Source organism: Glycine soja, chromosome 18 (assembly GCF_004193775.1).
Source record: "Glycine soja cultivar W05 chromosome 18, ASM419377v2, whole genome shotgun sequence".
Classification (NCBI taxonomy): Eukaryota; Viridiplantae; Streptophyta; class Magnoliopsida; order Fabales; family Fabaceae; genus Glycine; species Glycine soja.
Genome location: NC_041019.1, coordinates 3,846,833 through 3,865,071, shown reverse-complemented (window position 1 = coordinate 3,865,071; position 18,239 = coordinate 3,846,833). Strand labels below are relative to the sequence as shown.

The window sequence follows — 18,239 nt, the reverse complement described above, 5'->3', positions numbered from 1 at the left end:
TATTTAATTCAGAATCTAAGTGGATTAAACTTATTTATTTGTTGGTTCATTCGTTCGATTGTTTATTTATTTTCAAAATTGCTAATAACATGAATTTAGTGCATAGTTAATAACATGAATCTAAAGTGCATAGTTAATTTTGTATTTAATTTCAACTCTTTATTTTTTATTTATGTATTAATGTCGATTTAATTTAATGTTAAAATAATGTCCCAACTAAAAAAACCACTCATGCGATGTAAGTATATGGATAGATGTGTAAGTTGTTATAAAAAAATTTAATCGAGTATAGTAAGTAAATTTATTGTAAACTTCGTACAATATTTATTTTTGATTCTTGAAATGACACAATTTTTTTATTTATGAAATGAATTTATATGATTTGGGTTGGAAAAACACTAACTATTTAAATTAATATTATTTTTGCCTCGACCTATTCAACTCACAAGTTAAACAGGTTAGATTTTCAGGTAATTCTTGTAAGAGATTTATTCATGTGAATAAAACATGACATAGAGATAATTTTCGAGCGAATAATTATTTAAAATTTTTTGTCTTGTTAGATTTTTCATGTTCTTTGAGTATGACTAATCATTACTTAGGGTATTGAAAGTTGAAGCTATCCCTTTGCACACGTGCTTTACTTTTACCTTGAAATAAATTAAATAATCATTGTACTGAATATTGCTTATATAATTCATACATCTTAGTTAAATTCACATGAGTTTTCTTTTATATATATATATATATATATATATATATATATATAATCTCATGTAAGAAATTGTGAATAATTAATTTTGATTTTAATTTAATTGGTTAGCCCGTAACAAATTCTATAATAATTTTATGCATAACGAAATTGTAGTGATATAAAAAATAAGATATATAAGCATTATGCGTCAAACACTATGTTGTATAATTCTATTACATCTTGCTGTTGTGTTGGTTGCAGTTGGACAAACTTGTCTTTATGTCCTGCATGGACCACTCCTCCTCAAAAGGGGAAGCTACCTTTTAAGATTATTTCTTCATTGATTAATTAATTAATTTATTAATAATCTTTTAGTTGCATTTGGAGCCAAGAGATTCACACAGTAATGCTTTGGGATTATGTAATTTACTGTCTTCTTTCATTTTCTTTTTAACCAAAAACGAAGAAACTGGCATCCAGCGGTTGTCTCGTGGCTTCGTCATGCCATGTGAAGACAAATCATTTCGAATAAACAAAAGATAAAAAAAGGTAAACAGAGTTTCAAAAGAAGCTACAAAAGAACATGGTAAATGACTAATGGCATTTCTCCGTTTTATTTATTAGTGCTTTAATTGCATTTCTTTATTTGTAGAACTAATTAATAATGCTTTCAAGTTTCAAGGTTTGATTCGCCTATAAGAATCAGAATAAAATTTAATCTTATTTCATTATTTTTACTATATTTTCATTGACATTAAGTTGGTAAGAGTAAAATTTGAGTAGATCATAAATCAAGATTTCATGTTAGTATCTTGGGAATGAAAAAAATATGATTAAAAGTAAAAGTTTTACTAAAATTGATCAATAAGATTTTTTTTATAAATTTATTAATAAAATTGATAAATATTTTAAACTTATAAACATGCCTTAAAATTTGAATTTAAATCTAATTTAATCTTAAAAATCTGATTTATAAGGTAAAAATTATGATTACTTATACTTTAATTTGGTTATATCATTAATTAGTTGACGTGGCATCTTCAACTTGATAACCTTTTTCTAACTTTCCTTTTAGCATCTCATTGAATTAATTTATTTCTTTAATGGCTTGGAGTGTGTTTCTATATATAACATGTCTTAAAATTTGATTTTAAATCTAACTTAATCTTGAAAGTTTAATATATAAGGTGAAGATTATCTTTATTTATATTTTAATTTGGTTATATCATTAATTAGTTAATGTGACATCTTCAACGTGATAACATTTTTTAGCTTTTTTTTTAACATCTCATTGAATAAACATATTTCTTTAATGACTTGGAATGTGCTTCTATACACGTTTTGTGATAGATATTGGCTACAAATAATGTATTGAATTTCATGTGGTGATGATTGTAGAATTTTTATTAATTTTTTGATCGTATTAGTTGGCAAGATGCGATGATGAACAGTATTTAAGAAATAAGAACCATGGAATGGAATAATATCAATGCATAATGTTGTTATCTGCGTTGAAAAGAAAAATAGAAAGACCATTTTGTCTCTATCTTAGACTTTAAGCGTCAGCAAGATTCTTCTTAAAAGAGCCATCCTTTTAAAAAGACATAAATTAAAGTTGCTTTTAGATAATTTACTGTTTAGATACTAATATCTTTTGGTTAATGAAGATAGACTATATATGCAAGCTCTTATTTTCACATTTTTGGGAGTGTTTTAGAAACACAATAATGATAAATTGACATGTTTGAAGCTACAATTTTGAAAACTAAACACGGAGTTTATAGACATTAGTCCAAAACATTCATCATAACGAAGAATCCTCAAGGAGTTAGAATTATTACAATTGTCAACAGTCAAAAGGCATTGGGTGTTCAATCATTGAGAGATAAGGAATCCTTTGAATGAGAAATGCCATGAAAAAGTGAAGTGAAGTTGCTCAGTTTGCACATTGGTGAATTATCTACTGTTTTTAGGGAAATTTGTTGCTTTAGAAGTAATAGCATTTTTGAGTTCTCTCAATTTTAATCCAAATATACATATATTTTACTTTTTGTCCCTTTAGAATAGCAGCGAATTTAAGAAGTTCTCCACGTTGGAATGCCTTCATTTTGTTCATTGATTAGAAAAAAATCGACGTCACAAATTCATAATAAAATAAAAGTGACGTAGATTGATAAATATCGAAGAATATTTGTTAAGAAATGAAAAATAAGATATTTTAACAAAAATAAAACTTTAGTGTACTAAATATTTTATTTATATTCATGCAAGAGTGAGCTAATCCAATGACTCACTCGTTGGCATGGACGTTTTTTATTTTTTGTTAGTCCACAATTCATGTTGTGATTTTTAACGAAATGATGTGAGTATTTTGTAGTAAAAAAAATTATTTTTATTCAACAATTTTTTTTATATCTAAATCACATATATTTATTATGCAAGACAATCATGTTTGAGGATATTATGAGCGACAAATCTATTTATTTTTTTCAAATATTTAACTCTAACTCAGAGACTACTAAATAAAGTGGAACAATTTTACATAAGTGCTTAACAAATAACTTTGACTAAAATACCAAAATACATTCGGTAATAAAAAACAACACACAAAAGTAATTAATGTAGAAAGAAATAATGCTTTGATAACTTATTATTTCAGAACATCACAGCGAGTGCAAATCATGACGAAGCCAAACATGCAACATGCTATTTAATTTTGAACCTCTCAAATAATATTCAGATTTGAGTATTATAAATGAAAATAAAATAAGATAAAATTGGAAAGAGAGTGGGTAAATATGTCCTATCTTACACGTGGGTAAAATAAAGAGTTAGATATATTAACATAAAAAATGATGGAGTGATGAGTAATTAACCAATAGCAAGAAAAGTGAAATATTTATGTGTAGTGAAAGAGAAATAGTCTTGAGCAATTTGTCTATATCCTGAAAGGAGTCCACTATATATTTGGACATGAACAATGATAAAGAGTCTGAGTGAAAACCAACAAACAGAAAGTTAAGGCATCAAAGAAAAAAGGGAAGACTCAGAGAGACAGAGTGTCCTCGTTCACATTGTCTACCAAGGAAGCCACTTACCATCCCTTCATCATTCGCCATTGGAAACAAACCCAAATTCTCGGTACCTTCTCTCTTTCTCTCCCTCAAAATTTTGATTCTTGTTTGCTATATCTGAATTTTCTTCCTCTGATTCTGCCTCCAACTCTCACTCACCACACACATTTCCCATTATTAATTAATTGAAAATCACATCTAAAACGTGAAACTAACAAACAAACTAGCTATGATACATTTTGATCTGAAAATTTTCATAAAACGTGGATGAGTGATTAGTTTGAATGATTCGATACGGCAGCGTTTTTCACTTGCACACACTCTTCCTTTCCTTTCTTCTATTTCGTCCTTTTTTTTCTCTCTCTCGACACTGGCTGTGGTGTGAGACACTCTCTCCTCTCTCAAGCCAGTTTGTCAGAAACAAAATTCGTAGAGAGGGCATTATAGTAATTTCACTCCCTCGGGTCACATCACAGCAACAACTGCTCTTCCTTCATCTCCGCCGGCGGCGGTGCGTTTCACGGCCGTCGCCGTCGTCTTCTACGGCGGAAGTAGGTAAACCTAAGACCTCTCGAATGAACGAATTACAGAGAGCATCGTAATTACACGGTTTCGCTCTCTCCGCGGCCGCTCCTCCGTCCGCAGCTGCTCCCAGCGGCGGGCCCGGGTATAGTAATTAAGAAGATGTAGCGTCATAGAAAATTACAATTTAATATCAAATTACTCCTTTAATTATAATTAATTGATCTTACAAAACTTAACGGCTCGTGTAAATCAATGTTCACTTGAACATGTTTTTAGTATATGTAAATTAGTATTTTTTTAATAAACTTATTTTTTTAATTTTAGTTTTCATAAATTTTTGCCATTTTAATTTTAATTTTTTAAGATATTTTATTTATTTTTAGTTCTATAAATTTGTGTTTTTTTTTATTTTCATTCCTTTAAACATAAATTTATGAGATTATAAATAAAAAAATGAAAATATTTAAAAACTAAAATTAAAATAAATACAATTTTACAAAAGAACAAAAATGAATAAAAAATTTATTAAAATCAAAATTAAAAAAATTATTTACAAAAATTAAAATTAAAAAAAAAATAAATTTATAGAGATAACGATAACATGATTAAGTCATCTATATATATATATATATATAACGACGACACCGGATAATTTGCATTTTTATTTATTTTTTAATTTTAAAAAATTATATATTTTATTCTATTATTTTTTTTCTCTACCATTCCTTTTTTACTTAAAAAATATCTTACTAAAATCAAAATTGAAAAAATGTCATTTATAGAAATTAAAATTAGAAAAATAAACTTATAGAAATTATAAATAAAAAATACTTATTTACAAAAACCAATAATATATTTAAATCATCTATATATATAATATGAGGACACCGGACAATTTGCATTTTTATTTATTTTTTAATGTATTTTTTTATGTTAAAAAAATTAAAATTATTTTTTTCTCTAGCATTCTTTTTTTACTAAAAAAAAAAGTGCATTACACCTGTTTACATGCGAGTTATTTGTTATTGTTTTTATTTTTATTTTTCCTGAAGTTACAAGGGCGAACTGGGTCAGCCCCGCCTTTGCTTTTTTTGGTTTGTACGGATCCTGCTTTTTGCATAAGGTCCTTTTCGTTTGAAAATGGCCTAGTTTGTGCAACAAATTTTTGGTTTCTTAACTAGAAAAACAATAAAGAAAATAATATGAAAAATTCGAAGCATTATATGGATTTATCTTTTGATTCTAATTTTGTTTTGTTTATACATTCTAAATTTCTGTATATATTTAATTTACGTGTGATGAAAGTTACACAATAAAAACATGAAAGACTTGTAAAAAAAAGTTTAATTAATCTGCAGGTTCCTGATTATTTTTTCTTCTAATTTTCCTTGAACTTGTTTTATGTTTTGATTAATTTTTATCCAATTAGAAAATAATAATCCAAACATATAATTAAAATTTATTAAATAATTTATACACCTACAAGTTAATACAATGGAACCAATTGCCAGCCCGACATAAACATACACTAAACTAATGCACTTACTTGCACATTGTCTAGCGTTATTAAAATAGGAGTATCCTATAGTTAGCACTATGTCGAGATATATGACATATAATACATCGAATTTATAGAAATAAATGCATTAAAATAAACCTTATAACTGAAAAGAAGTGAATTCTTTATCAATTCCAAGAACACTAAAACTAAAGTCAAGTAATTTCGTCGTCTTCTATGAAAAAGAGGGTTGAAAACGACCATGCGCGAACATGTAGGTTAACCATATATTATAACAACATAGGAAAATAGGCATATATTTTATTTTGAACTATACACAATTCATTAATTCATTGCTTAGGAACGAAATATTCTCTTCTCATAGCCGCCTACAATCTATGAAGATATCCATTTCCTTCGTTACGTAGTGTTATATCTGTATACAGGTCATAATATGCACATGCACTTCCAAATATATTAAAAGTGTGGCTAGAGTCTTGGGGGGATACATGCATGGAGAATAGGAGAAGGGTAGGTTGGTGTGCACGCACAAGCATATCTTTTCCTTTACTTGGTTACGGAGATGAATGTGTTGCTTGTTAAATATTTTATTATTTTATATGTAACAATTAAAAATTATATTATTCTTTGTCACTCGAGACAAGCTTACAATTGAATATATTTGCTAAAAGGAAGTGTGAGAGATTAACGCTTACTAATTAATTTTACATCGTGAATAGTTTGTTTAGATAGTCAGCTTCCAGTTTTAAATTAATAGTTAAGTTTTCAATTAGTTTTGTAGGACATAAATTACTATATATCTGGATTTCATTATTCAATTTTGGAGGGAATGCACCATTAAATAAAAAAAAGGATCAATTTGATTTACACCGTGAATAGATAATTCTTGTCATCTTGCGCGAGTGTCGGAATTCAATTACTCAATTACATGTGTTTGTATAATTGTGTTTCTTTTTTCATTTAGTTGATGCAGCAAATTTTTGAGTGGTAACCTAAAACATTGAATTTGTGTATTGACGACAAGTGGTAGTTGTATTTTTTTTAATATTGCGCAATTAGTTAGCATGATTTACATCAATTAGCTCGAATTGTCCAAATACAAACCTTAACTTAACATATGCAGTGATTATTATTATTAAATAAATGAGAAACTAATATATTGAAATATGGTTTAATACTAAAGGTAAGAACATCTTAATGATTTTTTAATTTTTATAAGAAATGTTAATTAGTATTTTAAAATTATAATTTTTATTAAAAATATTATTAATGAATCCTACTATTACTTTTTTTTTTTGAAAGGGAATCCTCCTATTGTTTTTAATACATTTGTAACACAATCTTCACTAATGCATTACTAGTAATTTTTAAGATTTTATTTTATATGCATGAATATACCAAACCTAAAATCTCGGACTTAGTTAATCTTAAAATCTTTTGACCGCACCAACACGTTGAATTTATTCTTTTTATCTTTCTTTTTTTTTTTCTATGAAGTGAATGATTAGTCATTAAAAGGAAATTGTGTAATACTATCAAAATATAAGTGGTTGTTTAACGTTTTTGTCCAAATAATAATTAGTTACCAATGAGTAGAGTACATTACGGCATTGACTGATCATAATAATACTTTTGTCTGAGTTGTTTCTTATGTTATGTTCTTCTGTTCATTCAGACACTTCAGAGAGAAAAAGAAAGAGAAAGAGAGAGAGAGCATCTTCTTCTGCATTCTTACCTCTCATCAATCATTTTGCTGTTAATGATAAGGTTCCACTTATTGTGAAAACCAAGGAAGGACTCTTTTCTGTGTCCCTTGTCTGCCATTTTCTCTTCCATGAAATTACAACATGACAATGGAAGAAGAGTCCTTGGCAGCAGTCCCATTTGACAGAGCTATTGAACAGGTCATGTTTTTTTATTTCTTTTTTCTATTTCCAGTTTTTATGTCAATTCTTCACCTCCTTCTTTTGTCACTATTTCAAAGTCATGATCTCTCTAGTGTTGTTCACATGTTCTCACTTTTTTCTCTTATTTCCAGTCTTTCAAATTGTTGTGGTTTTGAAATGATTCCTAGGTTTCATTGCTAATAAAACATGCATATTCTCCTTTTTAATAGTGATTTTTTAGTTGTTTGACCTTATGGTTGAAAGTGTAGTTTCCTTAAAAATGTGAATAAATTGTTATGTTTTTTCCCCCTTCTAAATTCTAGTTTTAGTTCAAAATTTAGAACCACTCCCCCTTTCTTTGTGAATAATTCATTTGTTTATGACAATGCCACGAGTCGAATTTCTAATATATAAATCTTAGTTATACTTCAACTTTTTATTTTTTCAACACACATCACCTAGTACACATTCATCTACTATTGTTGATTTTTAATTGTTTCATTCTCGTTGGTAAAAATTCAGTGTTGAATTGGTTGTCCCTTCAAACTATTTGTTCTAAAAAACATACAAGACGAGGGATTAGTGGTCACAACTTGCCAATTTTATTATTACATGATTACATTCTTGTAATTTTATGTTGAAGACTATTTAGGCTGGAATTCATCATCTTTCGTTTTAGAGTAATATTTTTAGACCATAAGAATCTTTGAACACAAATTAATGTGTTTATGATCTTAATTGTTGTTTCTCTCTACTTGTTTTCTTTTGAGTATGCACACATACCTATAATGGTGATATGCACACACTGATGTGGGTGTTATGGTGTTTGTCTTGAAATAGCTAATGTAATTGATGTTTTGATTTAGTTTCTATATTTGTCCAATCTTTTTCTACGGTTTGTTTACCTTATCTTCTAGACAACCAGTTTTCCTTTTTTCCAACACTGAAAATTTGGTTTGTCTTTTTGTTCAGGCAATTGTATCTATCAAGAAGGGTGCATATTTACTTAAGTGTCGTCGTAGAGGAAAGCCGAAGCTCTGTCCTTTCAGACTTTCTCAGGTAGGCCATAAGCGAGACGACAAATTATTTTAGGTGGTTCTTATGACCATTTCTTGAGTATGAAACTTGCTTATGGACCACGTTTCTTAGTACATTTTGTCCTCCAAATTTCTTATGAGTATTGAATTTAGAAGCACCATACCCGTGGATGTTTCAAACTATTATTTTTTTTTCTTTCTCAAAAATACTGGCTTTAAATTTCAAATATTATTTTATATCTATATTATTCTAAAAAAAAGAAGCAAGTTAGTCTTCGATGGAGTACTAATGTTTTTTGTTTTCTTGATGAACTTTTCTATAGGAAAATTAAATTTGACTTCTGTTGAATACCAATTAAGAAAAATTAGATCAGTTGTTTTTTTGTTGCATGAAGTTGAAATGATAAACATCACTGGGTTTTGAAATTTCATTAATTGGCCTTATTTTCTTCATTGCATTATGATCAAGTTACCAAAATATATCTTCCTCTCCTCCGATTCTAGGATGAGAGAAATTTGATTTGGTACTCAGGACAGCAGGAAAAGCACTTGCGATTGAGTGTAGTTACCAAAATCGTTCAAGGGCAGGAACATGTACGTAACAAACTTTCATGTGTTCACACTTGATGCATTGTCCAAGTGAATTTGACAGTTTGAAAGAGAAATGGAAATAGCAAAAATCATGTATGGTCTAATAAATAGCTCACCATTTACAGATAAGGTCCCAGAAGCAAAATGAGTCCGAAAAGGAGTGTCATTCATTTTCACTAATCTATGCTAATGGTGAACGTTCTCTTGATCTGGTAATATTGTGAATTGTGATTAACACATTACATATAACTGCATTTGTTTTCCCATATTTATAGCTTGACTAGACATTTATTTCTTTTGAACTATAGATATGCAAGGACAAAGCCCAAGCTGCTTCTTGGTTTGTTGGATTGAAAGCTGTGATTTCTAGGTGTCAGCATCCTAGAGCTTTTAGTAGTTTAAGAAGTTGCAAAGGGGTGCAGAGTTGTGCTAGTAGTCCAGCTGGAATCTTAAGAAGAAAGAAAAATCTTGGCCTTCTGGACGATACCTCTCAGTTTACTCAGGTTTCATACATCTTCTTTGTTAGGTTTTCTGTATATAATTAATGAGATATCTTTTGTAGTTATCTCACGTGTAGAATAATCTAACATGAGGGGTTTATCAGAAAGTAAAATCTAATTTTCAATTTTTCATAATAAAACTATATGTCATTTTCTTTTGTAGTTATTTTCATGTGCTATGAATTATAAGGTTTTAAGTTTATTAAAGCAATGAAAATGTTTCTTTCACCTCTGCTTTAAAATTATATTTAGTTAGCTTATGTTATTGCCCAATCTTTACTGTTCTGAAGGTTGGGAAGGATAAAATATAAGATATCTCATTTCTGAATATTTAGGTTCAAAAAAGACGTGCTGTATTTTATCGAAGAAAATTTTGGCATTAGTTAGAATTGATTAGCATAATTTTCATTAGGTTCTATGTCCATGTACATCAAGAAAAAGAGAAGCAACAATGAAGGGGATGCATGCCACTATAGATGTGTTCAAATTTCTAAAAACATACATTCTCATTTGTACGATTGGCATAATCGACATTGTCTCCTTCATTCTTGTCTAGGTTCTTCATTTTAGACCAAATTGATCATTCGTTCGATGATAGAGAAAACATCATCATCACTAATCTTCAAATGATTTTAATTTTCTAATTTTTGGCATAAACGACTTTAGACTATAAAAAAGCTTATTACTTAAGCTAAGCACGGAATGATGAAGGTTCAATAATTATATCATACTACAAGCAATTTGCATGTGTTTATTTCTCTTTGCCTTGTTAATGTGAATAACTTAGATATCACTTTCTCTCCAAAAAAAATAAAAAATTAAAACTTACTTTGTTGTTATTATTTTGAAGGTACATAGCGTATGTGCAAGTCCCACTTTGTCACTTTCTGAAAGGTGCTTTTCTGATGGCTTGTCATGTACCTCTGATAACTTTTATTCATCGTCATCTTTCCTTTCCAACACTCATGGCGTAACAGATAATTCAGTGCCAAGTTCTCCATACATTGATCCTGATAATCATAGCAACATTGAGTCAACCCGCATTGATAAGGAGCACAAGAAGAATTTGTCCTATAGGTATCTGATGCATTCCACTTCCCCACATGTAGGAAAAAATAATGTGTTGAAAGATGTAATGATATGGGGTGGAGGGATTGGATGTCTTGTAGGGATTGTGAATGAAAGGTTTGTTCAGCCTAGAATTTATTCTTTAGTGCCAAAGTTACTAGAATCCACTGCAATGTTAGATGTTCATAACATAGCTTTAGGAGGAAAACATGCTGCCTTAGCTACAAAACAAGGGGAAGTGTTTTGCTGGGGTCACGGTAAGTGGGGAAGACTGGGGCAAAAAATTGATATGGACATTAGCTCCCCCAAAATAGTTGATTCTCTTAATGGTCTTCATGTAAAAAATGTTGCTTGTGGTGAGTATCATACCTGTGCTTTGACAGATTCTGGCGAAGTATATACTTGGGGGAATGATGTTTGTTGTGCAGATTTATTGATTGAAGGGAGAACTAGAAGTCAGTGGATACCACAAAAACTTGGTGGATCCTTAGATGGTATTAGTATCTCAAGTGTTGCCTGTGGGGAATGGCATACTGCAATTGTCTCTAGTTGTGGGAGGTTATTTACTTATGGAGATGGTACATTTGGGGTTCTTGGCCATGGCGATCTTCGGAGCTATTCAAGTCCAAAAGAAGTTGAATCTCTTAGTGGTCTACGGGTGAGGTCTGCTGCTTGTGGATCATGGCATACGGCTGCTATTGTTGAAGTCATGTTTGACCGTTTCAGGTACAATAGTGCTAGTGGTAAGTTGTTTACATGGGGTGATGGAGATGAAGGGAGGCTTGGTCATGTTGATAATGGAAGCAAGCTTGTACCAACACGTGTTACACAACTTGTTGACTATGATTTTGTTCAAGTGTCATGTGGAAGAATGTTGACTGTAGCACTCACTAACATGGGCAAGGTTTTTGCAATGGGAAGTGCCAAATATGGACAACTAGGAAATCCACATGCCAGGGATAAAGCAGTCATGGTTGAAGGACAACTCAAACAAGAGTTTGTTAAGGTGATATCAACCGGTTCATACCATGTTGCTGTTTTGACTTCTGGGGGGAGTGTCTACACATGGGGCAGAGGTGAAAATGGCCAACTGGGGCTAGGTGATACTGAAGACAGATACACACCTTGTTTTGTTGAGGCTCTAAGAGACAGACAGGTAAATACTATCACTTGTGGTCCAAGCTTCACAGCTGCAATCAGTTTACACAAACCTATTTCTATTAGTGACCAGTCAACTTGTACTGGTTGTAGGTTGCCATTTGGGTTCACAAGGAAGAAGCACAACTGCTATAGCTGTGGTCTTTTGTTCTGTCGTGCTTGTAGTAGTAAAAAGATTACAAATGCACCTCTAGCCCCTAGTAAGAGCAAGGCTTTTCGAGTTTGTGATCAGTGTTTCGATAAACGGCAAGGGGGTACACATCCTGTAATGGCATCAAAGTCCAGAAATCACAACTCTCAGCAATTGTTGAAGCATCAACACAAAATTGCTGATGTGACTGAAGATAGGGGAGAGACAACTGTGACACAAGGTCCTTTGTTATCACTTGGTCAATCATGCTACAGGAAAAGCATGCCAAGTGGACGTAAGGATTGGAAAAGCAATCAAGAAAGTCAGCAGGATGTAGAAGATAGTTCTCCTATGCTAGGTGGAATGCCACAGTGGGGGCAAGTTCCTTGCCCTGCCATATTTAAAATAAATTCTACAGAAAATCCAGTTGCTCATGTTTCTTCATCCAAAAATAAATTAGCCACAGTTTCTCCCTTTAATGTGGAATCTACAACATATAACTTCTCCAATGTAGAGACAGATGCAACAAAGTCTGACAAGGTGCTCCTTGAAGAAGTTCATAGGCTGAGAGCCGAGGTATTGACTTCACATAATAGCAACTTTAAATTGCTTTAGTTTAATCATGTTTTTGTTGCAATGTTGTCCTTGCATGCGCAAAAACTATAATATTATATTATGTTCCCTGATAAGTTTTTTTTTCTTTTATTGAATTTTTTTGTAATTCACCATAAAATCATTGTCCTTATTTAGATCACAATTATCTTTTTTTTGTTGTTGCCAATTTATCAGTCTATTTGTATATATACATAATTCAACAAAAAGTTTGCCTTTTGCTTCACCTCCAACCTATTGAATCATGTTTTTAATGCCTTTCTGGCACACTCTACATGTTTATTTTTCTTCCAATCCTTATGTTGTTGAAGAATATTCTTAAAAGGAACTACTACACTTTGAATTTCTTCCATTTTAAGCATTTGTATTAATTTTTTTAATTTCCTTTGGTATAACTGTTGTCACATTTTAGCTTTTAGGGTGCAACATTCCTCTCATTCCGAGTTCCCTATATCCTTAAATTGTAAATTAAACTTTTTCCACTCATTTGCGAGTTGCATTCACTTTTGTAATGTATTGATTGTACGTTCACTTTCTTATGCTACTATTTCATATTATTGGATAGGCTAAGAGACTTGAAGAGCAGTGTGAGCTCAAAAACCATAAAATACAAGAGTGTCAACAAAAAATTGAGGAGAGTTGGTTTGTAGCAAGAGAGGAAGCTGCTAAGTGCAAGGCAGCAAAAGAGGTCATAAAAGCTTTAGCACTAAGGGTAAGTTCTTTATTATCATCATTATAATTATTTGAATTAAGTTTAAGTTGGAATGCTAGAATTTTAAACCTTATTCAATTGAATTTGTACGTTATGCTTACGGGAGCGAGATGCCATAAATAAAAGACAATTGAAGTTATTATATTACTATATCAATCAACTGTATCATATACGAGATTCAAGCTTTAGAACTTGGTCTTGGTGAAACAGGGTTTCATAGTAGAAACGACTTTCATGAAACGTGCGTATGTGATAATGAAATCATTATTAGAACTTCTAGCACAATTTGGTTAAAAGGTCTCTAAAAAATTTCTCTATGAATTGCCTATTTTGTAGGTCAAATTGTCCTTATTTAAGTTAAAGGAAAAATGTGATTTTAATCCTTATATTTTTTATTAAACGTATTAAAATCAATGTATTTTCATATTGATAAATTTAATTCTCAAATTTTTTAAAAAATGTGAATCTAATCACTCCTGTCTTTAAAAAACATGATAAATTCTTAGAGGAGAAAAACTGAATTCATATTATTTTTAAAGTTTGAAAATCAAATTCATCAATATAAAAATATAGGAATATTGGTCACATTTGACCATATTAATAATGCTACTACCATTGCCCTATCGTTGACGCTATATAACATAATGGCACTAAAGTTAGGATATGAAATTCGTGCATGATATGAAATGGTATGTAATCTTTATAATTTGACTTTGCGTTCCTTGTACACAATAATTGGTGATCATTGTATCTATCACCATTGCAGCTTCATACAATATCAGGAAAAGATAACGTTGGACAAGAAGGAAAAGCTGGGCCGAATGAATTTGTGCCCAATGTGGCACCCATACATACAGAAATGAAGAGTCCACGTGATGTTAATGTGGATAGTCTATCCAATTCCCCTATAGTATTCTCTGACACATTAAAATCCAAATTTGGGAGAAGTTTGTTCCCCAAAATTGATAATTCTAATAGAGCAGAATCTCAACAGGACAATATTGATGGCTTGAAGGCTGAATGGGTAGAACAATATGAGCCCGGTGTTTACATCACATTTACAACTTTGCAATGTGGGAAAAAAGGCCTTAAGCGAGTGAGATTTAGGTAATGTCTATTCTTATCTAGTCCTTACCCACAACAAATTAACTAAGTAATGATATGTTTTTGCACATACTTTCTTTTAAACACTTGATAACATCTCATAAAATTTGTTTAGATACAAGGTTAGAAGTAGAGTTTCTCTATTGAAAAAAGCTCTATATTTTCAATAAAGAAACTTTCAAAAACACTTCTGACTTAGATCTAAACAGACCAATGACCCCACTATCGGGAGTAGCTTTAAGATTGTTTAGGTGTTTTGTTATGGTTACTCCTTTTTATCATAATGTCTTGTTTGAATGACCATAGCATGTGTGATTTGCAGTCGAAAGCGATTCTCAGAAAAGGAAGCTGAAAAATGGTGGGAAGAGAATCAAGGCACGGTGTATCACAAGTATGGGATTGAAGGATATATAAATAATAACACTAGCCAAAGTCAGGTGAAAGGCTAATTTTTTTTCATGCCATTCATCTTTAGCAGTTTTCACCTATAGTTCTTAGTGGGAAGGAGAGGACATGATGTTGGCTAGCTTTAGGCCTGAAAGGAAAGATCAAGTGTACAGTCACAAATAATAGCGTGTCTTTTTTTCTTCATGAGTATCTCGGGGGCGTTCATTCCGGTGTACAGTCACAAATAACAATGGGTCTCTTAATTATATTTTTTTCTATTTTATTTTAGCATTATAAAGTTGTCCAAGTTCCACTTCTAATACTGTATTTCAATTTTCCAAATATGGAATGGGCAAAAAAGTTATCCTACAAATAGCACAAAACTATGCATAAAAACAAGTTACAGAAATGTACTTCAACTCCACCATCATTGAAAAACAATAATTGATGGGATCTCGGTAAAAGTATACTGCTTAGTTACAATTTAATAATTAAAATGAGATAAGTCTAAGCATTGTTCTTAGAAATCGAAGAGTGACTCACACTTCAAAATAAATAAAAAAAATAGGAACCACAAAAAAGATTTGAATTTTAAATTTTAGAAAAAATAGTAATTAATGTTTTAAAGAAAAACAAATATTTATTTTTAGATTTTCTTTTAAGAAATGAAAAACAAGAGTGCAAAGAAAACGAGTTTAGTTCTAATGATAAAAACATTAGAGATTAAGTTTCATTCAATTTCATAAAGAATTTCTAATAAGGTATTAATTGTCTAATGGAATTGTTAATTTATTTAAATCCAATTTTTTAGGCAATTAAACCTTTATCCTAATTAAAAAAAATATAATTCTTTAGGAGAAATTAAAATTGAATAAGCATATCTAAATTGAATTACTATTGTTGTCGAAGAGATAGCAAACTTACCAAGTGTATCTTGAATAGAAATGCAATCTTTGAGTAGATTTTTTTTTATTTGTTGGAAAGATTTAAATTCAAGTATAAGATAGTATACAACAATTTATGTACGCTACTGAATCAACTGAGTAGAAGTTAAAATACCAGCAATAAGTGCAAATGTAAATGCATGAGTTAAAAAGAAAAAACTTAAATTGAAAATGTGAAAACAAATAATAAAAAAAGAAGTAATTTCGAAAATGTTAATTACTTGAAACTTGAATAAATGCATAATTCTTAAGACACGCGTCTTTAAATGTGAAGGAACAATGTAAAGTAAATGGGTAGAAAATGTAAATAATTTGATTTTTTATAATAAAAAAAGGTAAGAATGTAACTTTGAAAATACTAAATGGAATTCTAAAATGCAAAGAAAATATATTACAAGTAAAAGCTAAATAACATCAAACGTAAAACAGTTAAAATGAAATTCGAAAAGAAAAATGAAGAAGTAGAAGTACAAGAAATTAATAAAATGCTGGAAATGTAAAAACCGAAAGACAAGTCAGAGATAAAGAAGGAAGAATAAAAATGTAAATATTTGTATTTAAACTTGGTTGAAAAGTAGTAGTTATTTTCAATGTATAAGTGTGTAGGTGCTATAGGGTATTTTGTTGGGGGGTGTTTAACAATAAAAAATGACATGAAAAAGTGTTTTATTTATCATATTTTTTTTTATCTTTACTAATCACTATCACAAACACATGTTTAAGATTGACTATATAAGATCTTAACATATTCTTGATCCAACTAACTTTTATAATGATTCATAATCTGTCACTTGACTTGGTCTTCACCTCTTTGACACTTAATCATTTTCTTCTTTTACCTTGCTTATCTGGCTTCAACTTCAAATTCAAATTGACATTTTCTTAAAGTTCTTGTAACTTGAACATATAACTAAAGATCATTTTAATTCTAAGTAAATTATAACCTGGTGAGAAATTGAAATTTTGAAAATTAAAAAAAATGTTTCCAACTTTTTTTTTTTTAAGTTGACACAAAAAAATCCCTAAACTGAATTTCAAATATATATATATATTAAAAAAAAGATCAACAGTAGGGTTATTAAAAAATGTTCCAAAAGCGAGTTCTTCATAAGGGTCGAGCAACATTTGGGTTATCTGTCCAAGTTTGGAGTGCGATCTTAAATGTAGCCTCCAAGTGTTTAATTGGGCTTCGATCTCTGGTTAGGGCCACAAGAGAGGCTTTTTGTACATATCGTGAAGAGATTCCTTAATAAGAATTTGTTCATGGTGAATAGGACAAATCTAAAGAATAAAGGGAGGGTGTGAATGTGACTTGGTAGCAAAGAAGCTACTTCTATTTCTATGCATGTTTCAGCTAGCCTAATTAGCATAAATCTTCATCACCCCTTTTTCCCAAATCAGAAAATTGGATAGTGTTATATTTGAAACTCATAAAGGAGAAAAGCACCAAAAGATGGATTGATGAAAGGGAAAGCATGAGATAGACATTTGTTAGGGAACTTTGGCAATTAGCATGAGATAACTTACAAGTGATCCCACCATGCCACGTGGATGCTTTTTTTGCTTCACGTGGCAAAGGCTGGTCCCACATGGGTCCCGCTTTTGAATAACCTGTTGGCTATCATCATCCATCCCTTCATCCTAACATCGATAATATTTAACTTAATATCTCATGCATGTCACTTCTTTATGGTTCGTTTAATTTTTTTAAAAAATATTTATTTTAATAAAATAAGTATTTTCTAGTTTTATTTTTATTTTTATTTAAATTTAAAAAACAAATTCTATCTCGGTCTATTAAAAAGTTTTTTTGAAAGACATTTATTTTAAAATTGATTATTATAATTTCAAATAAACTGTCCCTATATCTTGGGTATCTCGTTTAATTAAATGTCTAATTATTTTTTTTTATTATATTTAACAATTAATTAGTTACTTCTCACTACTTCAATCATGACTATTAAGTGATTGAATTAATTATAAGATTAACTAAATGGGAGGTCTATGCATAATTAATTTAGATAAAAACTCCGGTATATACGACAGGATTCATCCAAAACAGGGTTGATGTTTTTACTTAAAAGTATTAATTAATGAGGTCATAATATAATTACTAGTAATTATTAGTAACTAATGAATTATTTTGTTTTAGGGGGCGGGGTTGTTCACACCTGAGTTACTCATTTTCTTTTCTTTCTTTTTCTTAAAGAAAAATAATATTATTTTAATAAAAAAATATTTTTAAGGGATACTTTTTTATTTACCAAAATGTTAGTTTTTTTAATGGAAAGAATAGAA

At 30.1% G+C, this 18,239-nt stretch overlaps 1 protein-coding gene across 2 annotated transcripts; it reads left to right on the top strand.

Moving 5' to 3' along the window:
* The first annotated feature begins 3,612 nt into the window (after positions 1-3,612).
* Positions 3,613-15,317, top strand: LOC114394521 (PH, RCC1 and FYVE domains-containing protein 1-like). 2 transcript variants are annotated; one of them, XM_028356126.1, is made up of 10 exons: positions 3,613-3,835; positions 7,580-7,716; positions 8,671-8,757; positions 9,240-9,329; positions 9,452-9,538; positions 9,635-9,829; positions 10,677-12,758; positions 13,360-13,506; positions 14,273-14,613; positions 14,933-15,317. In XM_028356126.1, exons 2-10 carry the CDS (start codon positions 7,660-7,662, stop codon positions 15,057-15,059), a joined length of 3,213 nt encoding a protein of 1,070 aa, XP_028211927.1. In that variant the 5' UTR covers positions 3,613-3,835; positions 7,580-7,659; the 3' UTR covers positions 15,060-15,317. The 2 variants fall into 2 exon arrangements, with proteins under 2 accessions (XP_028211927.1, XP_028211926.1); XM_028356125.1 differs by having other exon boundaries at positions 7,488-7,716.
* Positions 15,318-18,239: the final 2,922 nt, after the last annotated feature.